General features: G+C 34.1%; 1 protein-coding gene across 1 annotated transcript in view; it reads left to right on the forward strand.

The window, feature by feature from the left end:
• Nucleotides 1-620: 620 nt before the first annotated feature.
• The window catches only part of LOC116163996 (Kv channel-interacting protein 1-like), a 109803-nt gene continuing 87936 nt past the window's right edge, over nt 621-22487 (forward strand). Inside the window, exons 1-2 of the mRNA XM_031478124.1 lie at nt 621-658; nt 733-968. Of these exons, the coding sequence (XP_031333984.1) occupies nt 621-658; nt 733-968 (274 nt within the window). The remainder of the gene's footprint in view (nt 659-732; nt 969-22487) is intronic.

Here is a 22487-nt window from a genome sequence, read left to right on the forward strand (position 1 = left end):
CTCATTTTCAATTATGAAGGCAACCTCAACACAGCTAATGCTAATGAGGTGCCTAGCTGTAATCAATAAAATTAGTGTCTATTGACTGTAAATTTGGTTGTGAAATTTTCTTGTTTACAGTAATAAATTATTTCTATTTCTATTTCTTATTGAGAAAATTTCACTAGCGAGTATTTTTAGTAGGCGACAACAGGGATCTGATTTTTAATTAAAAAATACAAAGTTTTCGCATTTTAATTTAAAGCCATCTTCATACACAAACTTGACGTTTCGTGTAAAATTTAAGACAAAACTCATCAGTAAATTGACATTACTTGACTCGGAAATTAAAGTACTACAAAGGAACCCCGCACTTCAATATTTCCCCGCCAGTAATGTGTCATTTTCCACACTTTTAGGTAAATAACTATTAATCTCCATATTATGGATTCTTTGGTTATACGAGAACGGGTCAAATGAAAGTGAGCCAACCCACCCTGCGCAATAATGGTTCGGTCCATCCTCTGCGACGCATGCGCGTAGCACACAGGCATCCCTAATTTACGAAAGTGACGTAAAAGTGTGACGTTAAAGTTCTTTAGTGCGCTCATACACCGTGCTTAAGTCGTTAGTGTAACATAATGGACGCTCCAAACGAGGAACAGCGTGGTGTGGTCCGGTTTTTGACTTTTTTTTCGATCATCAGGGGCTATTACTGATCGAATTTGCTAAACCTGGAGAGACTATCAATAGTTCGCGATATTGTGAAACACTGGATAGGTTGTGTCTCGCAATCAAGAACAAACGACCTGGAAAATTGACGAATGGCGTGATCTTGCTACACGACAATGCCCGCTCCCACGTTGCTGATGTGGTTAAGTCAATACTGGAGAAGTTCAAGTGGGAAACGCTTCAACATCCTCCATACAGCCCGGATTTGTCGCCTTGCGACTTTCACATTTTCGGAAAACTGAAAAACCATCTCAAGGGTACCAGATTCGTGTCGGACGATGCCGTGAAGTAGTCTGTTACAGACTATTTGAACCAGCAGCCCAAGGAATTTTATGAGAAGGGAATAACGCGGCTCGTTAGTCAATGGGACAAATGTCTTAATGTTCATGGAGACTACTTTTAAATAAAGTACTTTGTTTGTCATTTATTTGCATTGGCTCACTTTCATTTGACCCGTCCTCGTATTAATAATGAAGATCGTTCTAGATCTAGGCTTTACTATTTGTAATTAATCTAACACATAGAATGGTATCAATGAACTTCACAATTAATAAACAAAATCACCAAAATCTTTGGTTTAGGTTGGCCCCTTCAGAAATTTTTTTAATGCAAAATCATTTACATTTATCGATGCGTCGAGGTTTTCTCCAATTGACGGTTGATTCTCTTCTTTTGAAAGGCAGCGCAAATTCAGAAAATTGGATGGTGGAACGTCCCGTGCACTGCAATCAAACCTATTATGTCGCTTGGTAAATTTAAGTGCTCGTAAATTAATGCTGAGAGATGGTTCCTTGGAAGGTTCACTACCGCAACTCAAGAACTAGCTGGGAATCAGGTTTCTCAAAGTTTAATAACAATGTTCTGCAGTAGAGAAATGTCAAAATTAACCGTATAACTTAGGGTTTTTACAGTCAGAAACAGCGCCAATTAATTGTCTTTAAATCTTTTACCGATTACCGTTTTATTCAGATTCTATTAACACCCCGTATACACATGACAGGTGCGCAATTTTGATTGATGAACATGTTTTTTATCGTCTAAACGCGTTAAACATGGTGTACTTTAACCACAATTCTACATCCAACATATATTTTGATTATTATAATAGTGGTGTTGATGGAGGGAACAGAGTATTAGGGGTATCATAGAATACATTCATATTTCTTCCTATTCTACCCTTCCCAGACGACTTTGGGTATTTTGTGATACGTTTTACTTTTAAAATATCACTCTGCATACAATTTTACCCTTGTACCAAGACGATTTAGTCAGATCATCAACTGGATGCCCTATACCATTATCACTAAGCGTGCTTTAGGTTTTGTGCCATCGACAAATTTGAATTTACTTCATTAAGTATTTGTAAATCACTGTTGGAATTTAAATTTTAATAAACACCCTATAATTTGCACGATGGATAAATCCATTTAAATAAGCCGCAAAAGAGGGAGACCAATACTTCACAAAAAGCGTTCCGTGTTGAATTTAATTGACACTTGAATTTAATCGAAATTATGTAATTTGAAGTAGGTAACTTTGATTTAGATATATGTACTTTATCTGCCTACGTTAAATAGAATTCTCTATGCAATTAAGACAACCTTAGAAATAATCAGACTAATTACGCGTGTGATGTTAAACACAAATATTTAATATATGAAATATATTTAAAATAAAATTGATAAATTGTGATACAGATAGATCTATTTTTAATTTTTGTTAGATTATGTCATTTAAGCGAGTCATGTCCCAAAAGCTTACATTGAGCTTTGAGTTAGGCTGTTTATTTATAAAATACTTTAGTTTCAGTACACCTACTCCAGAATATTTTGGGACAAGTAGACGTTACTTACGATACGATGAAAATTGAAAGCCTCGCCTAAATATGAGTGAAATTAGGTCGTGTATAACTAAAGGTAGACTTAATTAAATTCCATTTTCATTACACGTGTTAACAGGTGTATGAATGATTACTTCGTTTGCTCGCTTTTGCAAACAGCGTACAATGTTCATTATTATTATTAAATTTGTAATTAGAAATGCTAGTTATTAGATCATAAGCATAACCTAAGTTTATTTGATTGTAGGTCAGAAGACAATTCCATGTAACGGAGCAGCCATACACTTTACATAAACTTTGACAATGTCTAAATTATTTAACTCTGATCCTCGACAATAAATAAATTAAATTAAAAATTAAATTAAATGAAAATTTGTTTGGTTAAATGTTACTGAGACTTTGCCCGTTTTTAAACTTACAATGTATCCTTCCGCATATTACAATGAAAAAGATCGAAAAACAGTTAGGTACGTAAAATACCCGCTCTAGTTACAGATCTTGTCCGGGGCTACCACACTCCCTTTGTCGGTACCCATTTCGGACGTCTCGCTCAGGCGCAATTCGCATTTGAAATTTTGACTCGACCATTCATAAAATATTGTCGGGGGTTACTACATTCCCTTTGTCGGTACCCACTTCCGGCGTCCCGTTCACCTGCAATTCGCATTTTGGCGGATTCCGCTATAAACCCTCCACAAAATAGTACTCAATTTTTGGGGCTCTTCTCATAGCTCGAGCTTCTATTGCCGACACGAGACTAGAGCTTTATAAAACTTGTGCAGAAGAAGATAGGAAAATACTAAAAAATCACCACGTTTGTAAACCACTCTCGGGGATGTCGTCCCTAAAGTTGTTAATTACACGGCCCGGTTAGGTACACGAACACTCCTCGTCTTTCTAAAAGCGTTATTTTACGGGATCATTTGCCTTCAGCCAGTCAGGCGACCAAACTGAGATTAAAAGCTAGCTTTCACAAATCAATCTGAAAAAATGCGCTAAAAAACGGATACGATGTATCTTTGGCGTTCAGAAATGGAGTTCATAAAATGCTTGTTACAGCTGCATTCATAGAATTGAACGAATCTTCATTTTATACCAATGCAATTCCACTGGTTAAACGATTATTTTTGTAAGTCTGGAACTGTTTGCACATCAGACAGTAAGGTCCAATGCTGAATGAAAAATTGCTCAGGCGTCTAATTTTTAAAATGATAATTTCTTTTTCTTAAATTAAGGTAATTTTTAAAGATTGTTAAATTTGACTCACAGATAATTGAGAATGCAACTGTTTCCATTAAATTTAAAGGAGGAAGATAAAGGCGATCTTGATACTAGTTACAAAGTTTGGATCTACATCTTATCCAAACTACAACTTGATTAGATTAGTAAGCATACTTTGTTAACCGGAGTACTATAAAGCCTGTATAAGAATCAAATTAAATTGGAATAAAATTCCTGAGAGGATTAATTAATAAATTAGTCTGGTTTCGAACTGCCTGAAGGGATTCCAATGACAAAATAGAACAATTTCTTCAACGAACTGCAAATTACATCGGAATCGGAGTTATTGAGTGTGAAAGAATAAAATAAATTCCTTTAGGGAACGGCATAATTGAAGTTGTTTTTGTATGAAAAGTCTGATCTAAACATAAATACGAGCGGGTTTTGGATTAATAAGCATTCAGTTACATTTGGAATATATTACACTATGTCTGCTTCAAGATTTAATTTTAGGTTTAAGTACCTACTTGACTCTATTTGTAGAAATGTTGAACCGAGTAGATAATGATTCCAACAACCCCTCAATTGTTTCGTAATTAGGGGGACTAATTCAATAACGCGACCATGTGATGGAGAGTTGTGTCCTGCGTCTATAATTTTACTTCATTCTGTTTCCCTACGTCTTTGCACAATTTCAATTGGAAAGGCAATGATCAAAATTCTCGTCGAATTCTTTCATTTCAAGCTCTAGTAACTCTGTCCCCGTGCAGATATTATTACCAGATTACGATAAATTTTTCAATACTTTGTTCGCAGTCACATACCTAACTAGATAATGATTAGAGCAACACAAAGGACTCGTGCTTTGGAAGCTAAAATGGAGAAACTAAGTATGAACGAGGCGTAGTGTCACATTATTAGTTTTTGGACAGGTATTGGAAAGAGCGCTAAGAAGCCGAATATTGTTCCGGTCCTTCAGAAACCTGAGTATGGTACAGGAAGTATATACAGACTTACCGAAATCTAAATTGCTCGTCTCACACGGACCGGTAATCAAAAGTAGGAGCTGATGAATCATTTTTTTCACATATTTGTTTAGTATCTCTCATTTGAGGTCTTACGCTTCGTCTTTTAGCGCGATGAGAGCCCTACCTTTAAGGAGAAACGGTATACTCGTATGTAATGTAGATGCGTAATGCGTATTATTAATTCAATTCAAACAAAATCTATTACTTTTGAAGAATTCTCTCGAAAATCCACATCGAAATTTATATCTAAAATATCAAAATCTCCAGACGCCAAGTAATCATGTGAAATCTATGCACTTGGAACGCGATTTCACGTTTAAATGGAAACACTACATAAACATTCAGAAGAATAATTTAATGTCTTTCAAGAACGTTTATTGTTTGCGATATAAGTAAATTGAATTGTATTTAGTCTTAATCTTAACATCGATGTCGAAGTGATAATTCCGCGCTTATGTTAGAAATGTGTAATAAATTTACATGTTATGAATGTCAGCACAAGTAAGCAGTAAATTAAAACTAACTGCTATAAAATCATCGTGAATTAATTACGTAATTAAATTTCTGTTACAATGTTTCAAGAATAAGTTATGGGTGCCTAGGTGTTCACTTCGTTGACATCGATCCTGCGTTTATTATTATGTTGGTTTTTACTTAATTCTTAGTTTCTTACTCATACGCAGTAAAACAATGGTTTAACATAAATGGGAACAAGTTCATAGACTGGAGTTCGTATGATAATTAATTATGGTTTAACTCATTTGAAAATTTAAATAACTTTCCCAATTTAAGCGTTGTTGAATTACACATACCGTAGGAAGCTTAAATTTATACTTTATAGTTATTAACGTCATAAGGCCGATATGTAGCAAATAACGGACGTGGTTGAAGTTTGTAAACCGAGGCGTCAACCGAGGTTTATATTCAACCAAGTCCGTTATTTGCGTATCGGCCGTATGTCGTTCAAGATTTTTCGTCATCCCATCATCTGGAAATTATATATTTACACTTCATAAAGATCCATCTTTTCGGAATAGTTAAATATAATAATTATCTTGATCATGGTATGCTTATGGTCACATGTTAGCGGTTGTCATGGACGCAACTGCTTAACGCAACTAAACAATTCGTTAAAAACGCGTGCTGAGAAGCTGTACGACGTTTTTCCAAAAATATGCACGAAATTGAAGGAAATATCAATATTCCTCCAGACGTATTAGCAGATTCCATGGCTGCAAGTGTCGATTTGCTACCAGAAAAAACAGGGAGCGATATAAATAATACGAAGATTTCAAGTAATGGCTTAAGATTAAGAGGATTAATTTAGTAAATGAAGACGTGTTATTAGCGCACGTAAAGGAAATACGGAAATGTACTTGTGTGCCCAATTCATTATGCACAAAAGTTTCGAAGCGATTAAAAATCACCAAACAACTATTTCAAAGTTCCGATGGAAACGCTGAAATTAAAACATTCATAGCCACAGCTTCTTCATAAAGTGTAATATCCACAGGTGCTAGTGGTCCTCAAGTTTCCTACGATGGTCTACATATTTCTAGCAATAACTGTCACTTTAATTTTCATATCCATTATAATAAGTAGTTGTTTATATTTCAATAAAGCATTGTTCCTTAACGACCGCATATGCGTCCGTTATTTTTTAACGGACGCCGTCCGTTACGAATGACATTTCACTTGTCAAATGAGTTGAGTTAAATTGAAATAATAGTATGGGATAACGAAAAATTCTTAATGAGTAACCGTGTATGGATTTACGGTCTTCTTAAATGTTGACAATTATAAGATGAAATCTACGGTAGTTCAGTAGTACTTAGTTCAAAATTTTTATCCACACAAATTTATAGAACTGAATATTCTTACCTTACCTTGCGTATACAGGGTGTTTTTTTGGGAGCTTTAGTTAAAAGTTTTTGGGAAAGTAAAATAGGTAGGTTTTTGAAAAAGGAGTTACTCTGAAGGCCGAATCGATGTAAAATATTTTCAAAATGCCCCCACCTTCGGAAACACCGGAAGTAGATAGTAACTTCGTTATTTTCAATGGCAATAAATTGCATTTTTGAATTCTACGTGAAATTTCAGTTCTTTTGATACCCACATGTCTATATCTGCCATTTATGGTTTTTAAGTTATTTTGACTTTAAGAAAAAAAATGGCGGGTGCAGATGGTACCTTGATAATTGATTGCTTTAAAACGGTTCTAGTCATGGCAACCCATTTTTATCAGTGCATATAGAATGAATAGGGCTTTCTCTTAGTGTACTTAAAAAAAAGTTGCGTACAACCGAACCTATGAAGATCTAAATTTAAGAAACTTCAAAAACTAAAAACTCAGTTTTTTTAAATAGAATGAGCATGTTGTGCCTATTGCATGAGATAGAGGATCGAAAATCGCATATTTTGATATTACATGTTCCTATAGCTTTCTTTAACAGTTTCTGATTTATTCCCATTTCATTGAATTGATACCATTTTTTTTTCGCATTTTCTTTTTAGTAGTTCGCCATAATTTTATGATAATCGAACTTAAACAAATCAAGGAATTATAGTCTAAATAATTCATTAATAAAAAAGAGAACAATGTGATCAGCTATAATTGGAAAACAAAAACTTATATGAAAATAGGATCTAATTATTTAAAACCCTACTCATCTTCTTCAACACATGCTCAAAATGAGAGCCTTCGTGTTGCAAACACAATTCAATTCATTTTCTTAAATATTCTCTTGTAGAGCTTTGTATATCACTTGTGCTTCAACAAATTGTACAAAATTTCCAAAATTCATACAATTTTGTTCCAGTGTTCGAATAAATGTACGGCAAGTACGTGCCGCAATCCTGTCCATTTTACCATAAATAACAATTAAATTCCAAAGTAGGTGATACCACTGCGAGTAATTTTACGATTTTTGAAAACCTTATGTTAACCTATAACAGTAGAAGACGAATTAGTGTCACTAGGTTATAAAATCATGGCCGAAAAGTATACAATTATTCATGTCATTAAAATTTATAATGATTATTATTGTTTAGGCCATTAGAGTTAATAATTGTTTTGTATAAAAGATGTGTTTGTATTATTTAAATGTTCTTTCATTCAGTTCGCCTTTTGGAGCTTTTGCAGTTGAAAATGATCTTAAGAAGTTCCATTCTTTATAAAAAACCTCGACAATTTTTGTTAAATGAAATGTTTAAAGATTCTGATAATTGTATTTATGTCTATATTTGAATTTTTTTAATTTCAAAATTTCGGTAATTTTAAATGAGTAAACTTTCCAGTTTGTGGCATTACAAACCCAAAAAACCATTCAAATCCATTCATTATACCTGATTTCCGTCATTTTCCATTTAAAATGACTAAATGCACTGAACTAAAAGAAAAAGTTTCTGACTGGCTAATGGACTTTGCTCATTATTATTCGCTAAGAGCATTTGTTTTTTTGCAAATTTCTAAACTTTAAAGTTGCTAAAGTTAGGCCATAAGAGCAATAGAAGGATCGCTGATTTGCTGCGTAAAGGCGTACGTTTCATTAGTGTTTTGTTAAGGATTTTTAGAGTTTTTGTTATGTAAATATCATCAGAGTCACGTCGTTACTAGACAATAGATTTTACGTAAAAACACTCAGCCATTTTCCTTCGCCTTCCATTCCATGTACAAGGTGTATTACTGCCAAAAAAGTAGGGTCTGATTCCTTGCATAAGTACATGTATTGAATATTATGGAAGTAGAGCAATAGAGAATAGTAACTCTAGACTTAGAGTTTAGCTTGAATTCGACGTTAAACCCCATTGTAACGCAGTTCTAGAACTCTTCAGGACCTTTCCCATTCCCGCTACACGAAATCTAAACTCCGGTGTTTTCTAGCACTATTTAAGGTTATTATAAGTTACTTCCGGAGCTTTCTGACCTCGAGTTTACGGTTCAAAGTCTCAATTCCGAATTCGAATTTTAAAATCGGCTCGTTATATCTGGGCAAGCAGACGTTGTTAGAAATATGTTTATATAATTTTTTATTCTTACTTTTCTGAAAGGCATCGCATGCTGAATTCTGCCGCAATTTTTGTGTTTATTCGTTCTTTTATACTAAAGTGAAAATTGGGTCCTATAAAAAGTAACGTGCCTACAGTGTCAATTGCCAAAGAAAATGTTAGCTTACGCTGCTCCCTGATGTGTAAGATTTGTTCGTTGATCTCCCTGAAGTTGCTTGAAGTAAGTGTAGTATGCTGTAAATGCATTGCTCGGAATGCCTTTATCTTTACTGGAAGCAACTTCAAGCAAACCTGCTGTGGTCCTTAAGAAGAGAATTAAGTAACTATTAGGTTTCTCATTTTGAAAGTTACTAACGTACTTACAAGAGTCTGGAGGATATTGTAATTGTACAACAGAAATGTAGGACTTTTTAAATTAGAAATGCAGAACCGGCAATTACTAGTAGATTTTGTTCGGATATTCGTTGGTCTACTTGGAGTTACTACAGAAAAGAAACCCGCAGCGTAAGCTAAATAAGTGAACAGCTTCGTTATGGCGACGAAAATTAATAAGCAATGACAATTCTTACATGAATGCGTTGAAATTATTACGAAATACGAAGTTTTTACTCTAAATTATTCATTTGTGCAAAAGGGCTATCGGTAGATTTCATTCCTGAATACGGTCCTGCCGTATAACCTATACTTGTACAACGGAAAACTCAAATTGAATATCTTCGCGCCCCCTGTACTGCATTTTCCAAAGTTCAAAGGCACGTTCGGTGTTTTCCTCCTCCCTCGAAAACAAACTTCAACGTGCTTTTCACTAGATCGCGGGAAATGCCTCATCGTGGTTGAATGATGTAAAACGTGCTCCATTGCGCGAGTTTCCCAAACAGAGATCTGATCCCATTACTGCATGGAACCTTACACATAGATTATTTTATCTTTCATATTATACAGGGGCTGGAATACAGGACTTTTTAATATTTTCATGCGGAAAGTGGCAGTACAATTAATAGGAAAACGGTTCAATTGACGCACTCCGACGACCAAATCGTCGTCCTTCTCCTATTCGCCTACATTTTCATAGGGAAAAGCGCAGGACCGTGCCACGTCAAGAGCAAGCCGCATGCAGGTGGAGACCAGAGGGTGCGAAAATACGCGAAAATATCCGAAAGGATTCAACCCTTAAAGAGTACGGGTGCGGATAGAAACAAGAAAAGTCGCGTAAAAGACAAAAATACGAAAAAATGAGGTGTTGTGATACGAAGTGGTGAAGTAAGGTAGCGGTTTTAAAAAGAGGTGTTGTCTTCGGGCAGGATGGTGCTGGTCAGCGTCCCCCGGAACAGCTACCCCTTGACCAATTCATTCCGCACTCGCACACAGTAACACAAAATGGAGGCATGCTGCTGTAAGCCCACTGTAACAAATAAGGTTAGTCACTACTTAAATAAACCCATTTCCAAGTAAAACACCTATGAATGACGCCTTTCCAATGTGCCAAAGCTTCCGAACGAAAATATCGGAGCACTGCAGTGGAAACCGTGTCCTGCATTCTCTTCACATTGATCTTTGTGACCCACATAAACAAAAAAAAACTCAATTTTATGCCACGACCAATATTTCAAATGCATACAGTGATTGATAATAATTGATAATACTATTAATCTACCGATACCGTGTTTCTGACACACGTGTCTCTTCCATGATTCAGTCATTGCGGTAAACGATAAATGGGTCATGGCTCGTGATTTTTGCATGTCAAGAGATTAAGGGTTGATCGAAAACCGTTTTAGCCATATGCAGTGAAGTGCACCAAATCATTCGTGCACGAGACATGAGCATTAAATGCCTCCATCTTATGTTTTCGTTTTTTTTGTAATTGAAGTTTAAATTTCGGCTCGAAGATTCTTTTTTATATTTCTAGAAAATAATTTTTTTTCCTAATCTACCCACAGAGGAAGTGACGGAGAATTGCAGGAACTGCAGCAATTCACGACGAACCGAAATAACCCTGCCCTATCGATTCTTCTTTACTGGCAATTCTCTGAGAGATTTCGGATGATGATTTTATAATTCGTAATTATAGTCACTTTTTCACCTGCAATCCCTTTGGAAAGTCAGTCACTTACGGTAATTTATGAACATCCACTGGATAGCGCTTTAATGAAAAGCGAGTTTCCGAACGTCACGCTTCTGTAAGCTCTGTAATTAAGCTTTCTGAATCTGATATAGGTTTTTCCATGAATCAACTTTAGCGCAGTCATTCTCCAAACACAGCTCTGCTATTGATGAAAGCATTTATAAGGCACGCTCTTCTTTAAGGTAGAAGGGCTGTGAATTTTGTACAGTACAGTTCACGCAACGACGCGTGCTGTTTTTTTAGTTTATCCGTATGTGTACTTGTGATGGTTTTGATAAACTCTACATATGAACATCAAAGATTATTAAGCGCCAATGTTTACGGCGATAACGGTTATGTTCCTGGTAAATCAATCAAGTAAGTTCATTGCGATTGAAATTTCTTTGGCTCCTCAAGAGCATAACGGCAGTAATTAATATTTATGCATAACCTTTCATTTAATGATTAAGTTCAAGTTACTTTATCCGCCAATAATGCTTAGCTTTTTAAAGGAAGTAATTGGGAAATCGATATCCTTTAAGATGCAAATTATATTTCATTACTCTCCAAACCTTTCCTTCAACCTTCATTATAATTATGTGCAAGTTAAGTAACTTATTCCTCTCCACGGCTCTAGGTGTGGACGATTTTGGCACATACATAAAATAGATCCAATTCCTGCCCAGCTCGCACTGAGTACGTTATCGTTATTTTTAATCAGCTACCCAGGAAGCACTCCTAGTTCCGCAAAAACTCCTTTCCTCGCTCTAACCAGTGATTTATAGAATTCTCATAGGGCTATTATTGTACCGTAACGTCTAGTTTTAGACGGCTTTTATTTCACGTTGTAGGATCGATAAACGTGTAGGATAGTGACCTTGTTGAATTTGATTACAGTTTCGTTCAACCGTAGATTAATTTGTCTTTTGTAGCATTATCTTACATTAGCATCATTGAATGGGTACATCACAAATTCAGTAAATCCATTTTAAGCTCTAAAAGGCACTAATTTGTTAGTAAACTTAAGGTAATAAAAGTAGTACTTACAGAACTATATTATGCAATGAAAATTTCAATTTGGGCATCAGTCAAACATAGGCCCGCCCTTTTTTTGGAAGTAGCTTAAAAGAGATGGAAAACGTCAAGTATTAATGCTGAAAAATGCTCACATAATTTTTAGAAACCTTCGTGAGTAATATTCTGCGGTGCCAATTTATATGGTTGTACTTTGCCAAAGAACACGTTTAAATTATTAATTTGTTTAATACAAGCAGTAGAAAGTTTTAATACCAATAACACGGGGTTTTTAAGTATTGGCAATTTATTACTTAAGTGCAGTTTACGTTATGAGATTTTGCTTACGATTTCACTTGCGAGTTGTCCTGTTTTGGGGTCCGCTCATACTTATTCGTAATTGTTGATAGCAAATCGTATAACGTAAACAGAAAACCGCCAAAACATTCCCTAACAAAAGTCGACAAATCATACGGAACATCAAAAGCAAAATCACATAACGTAAACTCCACCTTAGAAAAGGATGATAACCTGAGCACCTGTTATCCTTTAACTAATATATAACTTCCTTATACCTTTTTAGATATTTATAAAAATGTGGGAAAAAACCTTGCCATCTTCAGGCTTTGCTACAAGAGTATACCATTACATTATCATGTAACTATTAGATCATTTTTTTTAGATTATCGTCTGTTAAAATAATGATCACGCTGACTCCTTGAGATTAAGATTTTTCTCCGAAAATTTCCTGTGAGAGTACTTTTTTCCAACACTTCATTTCGTAGGCATCCGAATTTCACTTTCTAAAAAAAACTACCTTGTTTCATTTTACATATTTGGTCTCTATCTCCAATAATAACGAAAATACCTCGCCACTGAAATTTTTATTACACTTCTCGCGCATATACAGCTTTAACAGTTTACAGAGTGGTTATTAAAGGCAACATTGACTTTCTTTTTCTTCTGTGAGACGGCAAATATAATGAGCTTTCGAATGATGCACAAATTCTTGAAAAATATTCATAAATAACTTCGGAAATGCGATGTAAAGGTAAAATTTCTAACTTTTGGGAAGTGCGAAATCTTGTACAAATTATATTTTTCTAGCTATTTGCAATCCCTGCGACCATCGCGCCCTCTTGATTCAGAATCTGCATCTAATTACGCATTTTTCAAAATGTACCTATATCTTTGAGTTCACATACCATGTTCGAATTTTGACTCCCAGATTCCCGACTATTCCCTACTTCAGTAAACATACTAATTATGCATTGGGGCATAGCTTTCCTATGTTTTCTCATTGGCATTTGGGAGTAATTGACAATTTTGACGTCTTTTCATCTTTTTTTGGGGAATAGGGTATCCTTTGAAATAAAAGAAATAGGTAGATTTGCAAAAAGTTAAGCCGTTTTACCGTAATCGCGGACACAAACGAAATGTACAGGATCGGCGGACGTACGACCGGATCAGACGGTCATTAAAAAAGCATGGTGAAATGTGGAAAACATCCTGAATTCGAAAATTCAAAATTTACAGTCATTTAAAAAACTCATGTTGGCTGTAATGGTAACCAAATTGTATTGGAAAAAAAAATTGGAGATAAAAAAGGTGGAATTAAATAAATAAGATTAACCTTTTGTTTAAACATTTTCTTAATTATGTATCTAAACAGATATAAGGATGTTTCCATACTTTTGCCTAATCTCTAATCCTTTAGGAACTAAAACCTGTATCAATATTGTAAACTTTACATAATTTATTTTTTTATTTATTTATTTACTTATTTATTTATTATCTGTCTTGTTCTGCGCCCTCAACAGGCGAGCGCCCAATTTCAGAGTGACCCTTATAATGCTTTTTAGAGGTGCCCCTAGAAAATTCCATAAGTTGTTCTATACTCCCGTATTTACCTTCGGAATTAAGAAAACTGCAGGAAAACCTTATTCGGAGTAGTCGGCAGAATGCTCGAAACTGATTTAAGGAAATTACCATCTCTGCCAACTCATATGACGATGAAGAAGCACGCGAGGCCGAACAGTGATAAAAAATACTATATGAGCGAACCTCGATTCATTAATTCACTCATTCTTTATTTAATTTTTTCCATATAAATTACGTAAGTAATATTGGACCGTCAAGTAGGTACAAATGGATTTTATCTTTCATGGTATTCTAATTAAAGGTTTCAACAAAAGGAGCTCTCCCGTAAAAAGGTAAAACCCAGTAACTCATTTTTATGAACTTTTCAAGAGAGCAATTAATAGTACAATGTATTGACATAACGTTGACAATTAAAGTTGACAATTGTAGTATGGGCATTATGGTGTTTTAGGTCGCTATGTTTGTGATTATTATATTGTTTTTATAATATATTTAGTATTTTGCAAAATATTGAACATACGATGTTTTTTAACAGTAATTATGATGCTTTTACTACATCAATATGTAGTATGTCAAGTTACGGTTTTTTTATTAATATTGAAAATGTTGCACTATAAGCCATGAAAAATTTAGTAAGATGCTTTGCTAGCTATTTCCAATGGTATCATGCTTACTGGCGGTTTTAATTTCTGGTAAATATATGACTTTACTATGTTCTTACATTTTTTGGCGGGAAGCAAGACCATCGGTAGATTGCTTTGCTAGGTTCTTCCATTGAACGTCAGAAATCAAAATAACTTCAATTTAATTAAACGCTATTGAAATAACTAGTAAGAATGACTGCTGTGTTTTTCCATTTGGAGGTGAGGTTGTTTATTCAGTAAATGCCATAGTATAAGTGAAATGATAGGTTCTTCCACTGCAAATCGGATTTACTATATTCTTGCTTTGAAAAGATATAAATTATGACACTTACTAGAAAATTCCATTGAATGTAGAACGCTTATTAGTTGGAAGTGATCTACAAAGTTTATACCTCTACAAAGGAAAAAAGTAGTACTTTCAGATCGTCTCAAAGTCTAATTTTAACCAAAAATTGACTTACTAGGTTTTACCTTCGGACGGGAGAGCTGTTCTCTACCAACTACCGGCCTTCTTTTTTACTCCTTGTATAAATATATAAATATATAAACGATATGTCGGAAGAGGGAACTCATAAAGGGACCGTCTTGACGAGATGCATCTATTGGTGCTGTCAAAACTTTCAGTACAAATATCAACAGAACGGAGTGCCGGAGGACGGTACTCTCAAAGAGCGGAAAGATGGTCTAAACGAGACACATTTCCTGTCAATGTGAAAACTGTGAATATCTCGAAAATGTTTCAGGAAAGTATCAATACAAATCCCTTGATTTTACCACGTGCTCGGCTTTTCTCAAAACGGAACGCAACTCTTGAGGTGAAATCTGGCAAGACTGTGACGTTTCGACTCGTATAAACTTTCCTATACTGGCAAATTTGTAAGTTCAAAACCTAGTCGTTGTAAGACTAAAACGACCACCCGTTACAATTTGCCTTTTAAAACCGATTCACATGGCCCATAATTGGTTTGGTTTATTTAGACCAATCTGTCACTCTCCATTAAATAATGGAGATAAAATTCATCTCATACTTTTCCGTTCATTAAAAGCACTCAGGAACTATTTATTTTTTATCTCAAATAGCTCCTCATTGCTATCGCACCCTATGATTAAGTCATCAACGTACGGTGATTTACTCGTCTAATAGGTAAACGCATAAGCAACCACCCTCGGGCTCCGTGGGTTTCTTAAGGAGAAGATGCTTTAATCGTTCGTATTTCCAAGTTGCACAATATATTCAAATGTTAGTTGCGTATGGTGCAGGATTTACCTATTCAGCGATCATTACTTTTGTCAATGCCTTACATATCCTATGGAACGCCGTTTTAGTATTTATACCAACATTTTATCATGTATCATTTTAAATAACAGTCAATCTTATGTCTCTAAATTTTTCGTTTGTTGTTTTTATCTTACGTATTAAGAGATTGATTAAAAAAATGTTGATTAATAAAGATGATACATGAATTAAAAATGTTTGTTGATAATTTTAATTAGGCGCTAGTATACACGTAGTCAAATAGACTAAACTGTAGTTCCTGAAACTTCCACACAATCACAGATACGAATTAAAATTATCAACAATCATTTTAATTAATGTAACATTTTAATTCAACAATCACTTTAAATAATTCTTGCCGATTTTAACAGCATGAATTCATATGATTGTTGAATTAAAATGTTCTCTGAAAATATTTGTACAATTTTATTCCAAAATTTTACAATGTGCCATTTTAAATAACAGTCAATCGTATGCCTCTACTTTTTACGTTTGTTGTTATTGTCTTACGTATTAAATATGATTGTTTAAAAAATGTTACTTAATAAAAATGTGAAATGAATTATATTGTTATATTGAATGAGTGTATATGAAACTGTATTTCAACAAACAATTAATAACAAACAATTAAATTGAATTGCAAGAAATACTTCGATTAATAAAACGATTTTGTCCAACAAACATAAAAATTCATTCATTTTAAATGTGGAATTAAAATTATCAACAAACATTTTAATTCATCAGTCATATAAATTCGACGATATGAAAATTGAGGCCGAATATTTTCAACAATCACTTTAATTCAACAAACAAATAAATTTTTATTGTTAGACGTAGTAAAAGAATCTTTTAAAATGATTGTTGAATTAATATGATTGTTGAATTAAAGTGTTACATGAATTAAAATGTTTGTTGATAATTTTAATTAGGCGCTAGTATACACGTAGCCAAATACACTAAACTGTAGTTCCTGAAACTTCCGCACAATCACAGATACGAATTAAAATTATCAACGAACATTTTAATTCATGTAACATTTTAATTCAACAATCATTTTAAATAATGCTTTCCGATTTTAACAGCACGAATTAATATGATTGTTGAATTAAAATGATTGTTGAGTATATTTGTACAACACTTCAATAATTGAATTAATATGATTGTTGAATTAAAATGTTTGTTCATAATTTTAATCCCACATTTAATATGAATAAATTTTTATGTTTGTTGAATTTGTTCTAGTTAGTTATATTACTGTTCGTTTATGTATTCGTTTGTTGATTTGTATTGTTAAACTTTCGTTATACACATTGCTATATAATTCATAAATCATTTCAATTAAGTGAAGTATTTTAAACAAACATATTTAATGTTTCACATAAAAACAACAAACATAATAAATCGGGAAATAAAATTAACTGTTGTTTATAATGTTACATTGTAAACTTTCGTAATAAAAAGTAAAACGGCGTTCCAGACATATCGCTTTGTATAATTTTCCTAATTTTTGGATAGTCTGTTTCGTTTCTTAACCCAATTTCTTTCACACTTTGTTGTCAAGTAAACAGCACTAGCAGCACCATCGTATTCTTTTAGCATGTCATGTGGTGACTCTCTCCAAACTATTTGTAGGTTAATCTGGTCTTGACTAAAATCTGCCTATACATCTTATCAACATCATTCAATCAATCAACAAACTTTAATTTTTTGTTTACAAACATTAGATATCGCTTGCAAAAATTTAGAAAATTGAACAAGACCAAATTTGGATTCTGAACATGTAACTTTTGTGAGAACAACACCTTTCTGTTTCTTGGGAATAAATTTTACGACAATGTATTCATCTTAATCGTTCCAACTTGTAATAAAATGACAAATTAATAAAATGGTATTAAATCAAGTAGAACTTGGAACAAATTCATATGACGCTTTTGAACCGCTGTTTTATCTCTTGAAAGCAGTAATTACAATTTATAACCAATACAACATCGCCTAACTTGGATTACAATTGGTGCTGCAAAGTGTCTAGTTTAGTGTACATTTCTTACTTTCGTAATCCAAGCTCTGACATTGGTTTTAGAGAAGTCGGAACTCGAAATTATGATTGTTATGAATGCATAATGTTTGGCTTTTATTGATTTGTACTACAGGGATTGCGATTTATTTAAATTTGTTTAGTTTTGAGCTCGGTTTTGAGGGCATTATGATTTATCGCCACGTAAACGAAACTGATTTATTGAAAATAAACTGAAATAGAACACAAGTCTTTATATTTCGTGGGAAACCAAAATAAAATATTCAAGATACATGGTATCCCAGATCGAGTAAGAAACTTTTCATTTAATAAATGGGGGTAATTTTTAGTTTTATGGGAGAGTTTTTAGTTTTTCTATCAGTGCAACGAATGAATATGTATTATCTATATATGCGCTCAGTTTATCTAGGGTATCTGACTAAACTTATTAATTTCCCTGTACATACTATAACCAATATTGGTCTTATGATAGTAGGTTTGTCTTACGACCATCAACAGTGGTGATAGTTTCTATCTCCTGTTCCACAACAGCTTTTTCTGTACAAGATTGATTTAATATGGTTAAGTAAAACATTAATGGTTAGATAATAGATATTAGGTAGACTTTGTTTCACTGGTGCTGAACCTGACGTCATAAATGTGATTCTCTCTTCATTACATTTAAATCGATTGAGACAAAAAAATTACGTCATTAACGTAAGTCGTGACAAATAAACCAATTGATCTGTCATAATATCAATCCGTCAAATGATTTTCGTTATAGACAGATTTCCAGTGTTAAATGCCTTTTGATTAAGTAATTTGTGTTAAAAGTGAAGTAAATATCATCAAAGTTAAAAACGCTTAGGCAAGTCGACAGTGCAGCAACGCCGTTAATAGACAAGTATTTTAAAAATTTTACATAATGGTTCGATTCGCTCATATCATGAATTTAGGTCATTCCCGTTACCATTAGGTAAATATGACGAACCGATACACAGAATGAAGAGGTTCGCTAGAACACTTAGGTATTGAATTGATTTTATAGGTGAGAATGTTACACTCCGTTCCTTACACAGTAATCTTCAACGACTTGATGGCGTAGAAATATCTGCTACCTCTTTGTCCCGCAGTTTGAAGAAACTGAAATTCACGTGGCAGAGATGCCACCGTTTCCAATAGATTATTTTTAATGGAACAGCCCTATGCAGTTCAAAGAAGACTACAATTTTTGAGAGACTTTAAACACAACGAAACTTCACTCTTTCCATTACGACCTGTGGTTTTAGACGAAACCTGGATATACAGTAAAGGGTCTTTTAGAAGAAGCTGGCAAGATGGTACTCTCAAAACAGTTAGAAAAAGAAGTGAGTGAAGGGGTCCGGTATATACCTACTACTCCATGCAGGATCAGAAGATGGATTTGTGGTGTAGTGTCGTTTTTTCTTATGTACATACGATTTGAATATGAACATTTGAGAGTTTTTTCAGGAATAAATATCATCACTACCTGTTTTCTCTCACAATTGCGTTTTTTTAAAATAAATCGGATCAGAAGATATTCAAGATCCTTATGCGAATATCTCGACTGTGTGGCAAAAGAACAGAAACTGTATGTATGCGTTGTTATTTCAATGAGCCAGTGGTATAATGACTACGCTTTATCTCAAATTTGTAAGATGTATAAATGCGAAAGGCTTACCGATAAACCATGGCCTATTCTACTTCTGCAAATGGCTAGTTAAGGGTCATTAAAATTCGCGCAACTTAACGCGTATTCTTCACATTGGTAGCATACCTACTTAATTTTACATCAACATTATGTAAACAAAATATTAATTTACGAACTGCCTAAACAAACTTTAAGTTACAAATGTTCCTATGCGTTTTCTGTAACCATCATACACTTCATCTCAAAGAGTTTCGGATGCTCTGGCAGTACCTATCCATTTCGATTGTCGGTGCAAAGAATCGGTTACGTGAGGTGATTACAAACGGTGGAAAAGGTTTAATTCATACCAACGGACTTCCTCTACATAAAATACATGACCATTTACCCATTATAAAACTTAAGAACAGGAAAAAACCTATCAGGACCAGATGCCTTATAAGTGATTGTCAACTTGGGCGGTCTAATCATGATGAACGATAGTGACACCTTAATAAATAAGTTGAAACGTCAATGTGACAATATGTAAACCAACTACTAATTTACGACCTGCCTTAATTTTGCTATGACGTCAGATAGTGTGACGAAAGGTTCAGCACCCTTGAAACAAAGTATATCTATTTTTTGTTAAATTTCATGAAAATAGAAACCTGAATAAAATAATAGTTATTTATTTTATAACATATGTTAAATTGACATTTTAATAGGGTTGAATGAGTATAGGCTAAGTGCTTGTTTACAATGAACGTATACGTAAGAGATACATAACACTTAAGAATTTAGCAAATTTGAACTATTACTCTCGCCAGGAAAGATTGCCGGTCACAGCACACCTTGTGTCGATCTACAATCTTTTTTTAAATCGATCAATAAGTCACCGAGAAATCGCACTTAAGTTTCACAGTAAAAAAACTAATATAAAAGCCCAAAAAAGGGCTGAATTAAGTTACGTATTGGTAGAAATCACATCTACTAACTTCCATACAATCTCAATTCAAACCCAAATGTTACATTTACCAAGAGCTTGTGACACTTTGTATGGATGTGGCTGTAGACCTAAACTCAAAACTCAAAAGAACTCGAACTTTGCCTGTGTGTAGTACAATGTGAGTATGATAAGTCGATTCGCATTCGCATTTGTCAGTTCAATTCATCTAATCAGACGTTTCGCAGCAGGGTCAATTTACGTAATGATCACATGTTATTATGTAATGCATTTACTGTATAAACATTGAATGGCAGTAATTGTTGACCCACGTGCGAAATCAGTAACAGACATATCAGTCACTAATTTTAAACTGTTATATTACTACAAAAATACGTTGTGAGAGGGTAGAATTTCAGGGTGGTCTTCGAACTTGAGCCAGTACAAAAATGCGTGTGCATAATTAGCATTAAAATCACATTAACGACCTTTGAACGTCATCCCCATTTATCTCAACAATTGAGTCTGTAGCAGACATGTTTACTAAGATCGTAGTAATTTCATTATTAAGTGGCGGGTTGACATTTATTCTGAGGGCCACGTACCGACATGGGAAGATTAGAACAAATTAAATATTTACTAGTAAGCCACATGTTTTGGTGTTTATAATAGGTAATTAATCACATAAGCATTAAGATCCCCCTCTTTCCTTTTTCGTGGGTGGTTAATCTACTTATCGTTTCCCTATTTATGAGATGTCGTTCAATTTGGTTTCTTGCAGTATAGCATAATAATCCGTTACTATAGTGCAAACACTTTTCTGTTAAACCCTTAAAAATATAGCCTATAAAATGGGTTAGCGTGTCGTAAATGAGAATAAAAAATGGTTAGCGTTATAATACTTTTTAGCGGTTGTGTGCGTGCAGCGATTTCATCGCATACAATTCATATTTTTTGAGAGTAATGGATAGCCAAGGAGCTTTCGTATTGGTGCATTCCCAATGAGAGACAAGCGTATGAATGAATTTTTTTAATTTAAAAGTCAACTCGGCTGAAAACGTGTTTCTCTATCATTAGTAATGAAAGTAATTTTATGCTAATAATGTATAAGCCTACTGCCTAAGCTTAGAAATGTTATACATAATTAATTATACGAAATTTACTACAAAAGTTTTAAACATAATTCTTGTGTCAATTTCCAGACTCTGAAGATTTATATCAACAAATAGTTGTACGTATACGTATCTACTGTTGTAGGGGTAGGCAATGGCAATAGCTAGCGAAGGATTTAAAGTAATTTAAGTTTATGAAAGTTAATTGAACGAAAAAGGGTTACAAAATGCAGAAAAGGATGGTACGATGCTGGTTCGGCGACTTGTCGATACTTTCATAGGTAAACTACGCTATTGAGGCGTACACAATTCTTTTTATTGAAGCTTTGATCAATGACAATTTTGAACTAAACTGGCAGTATTTCTTATTCAGAAACTCAGCAGAGCAGTTTTGGTAACCTTCTGTTTTAAAGCCTTTTCGGGAATCGGGATCTTGCAAAAAGCTTAAATCTAAGATGGAAAGTTTATGTATTTGATCTACTACTTTAAGGTTAACATTTGATAGTATATTATATTTATATTGATATATTGATTGTGCATATTACAAAATTATCGGCATACTAAATAACCTCACCTCTACCAGAAAGGGCTTCAAATAGATCAAATGTGTCTAGATCAAATAAAAGTGGGCTCAGTATGGAACCCTGGGGAACACAATCAGCTACAACTCGTGGACCTATTTTAATATTCCTCCCAGGCCCTTACGTAAATACTACGATCCCGACAAACTTTTGTTGTGCTTGCAGTAACATATAATGGAATACCTATTTTTACCAACTTTTCTACAAGTACGTCTAATCTGACAGCGCCATGTGCATCACTTATATCTAAAAAATTGCTCCCGTTATCCAATCTGAATTTATGTTATCAGCTGGGTAAGCACATCAATAATTATGCCAAAACATTTTCGAAAACCCTATTACTGTAAAAGCATTTGATGTTTTGAGTCCAACCATCATTCGTATCGATTTTAACCATTATCCTCTCAAACGTCTTGAACGATAGGAAGGAACTAAACACCCCACGCGTAAGCAACTTTA

The sequence above is a fragment of the Photinus pyralis genome, unplaced genomic scaffold, assembly GCF_008802855.1.
Source record: "Photinus pyralis isolate 1611_PpyrPB1 unplaced genomic scaffold, Ppyr1.3 Ppyr1.4_LG2, whole genome shotgun sequence".
NCBI classification, from domain to species: Eukaryota; Metazoa; Arthropoda; class Insecta; order Coleoptera; family Lampyridae; genus Photinus; species Photinus pyralis.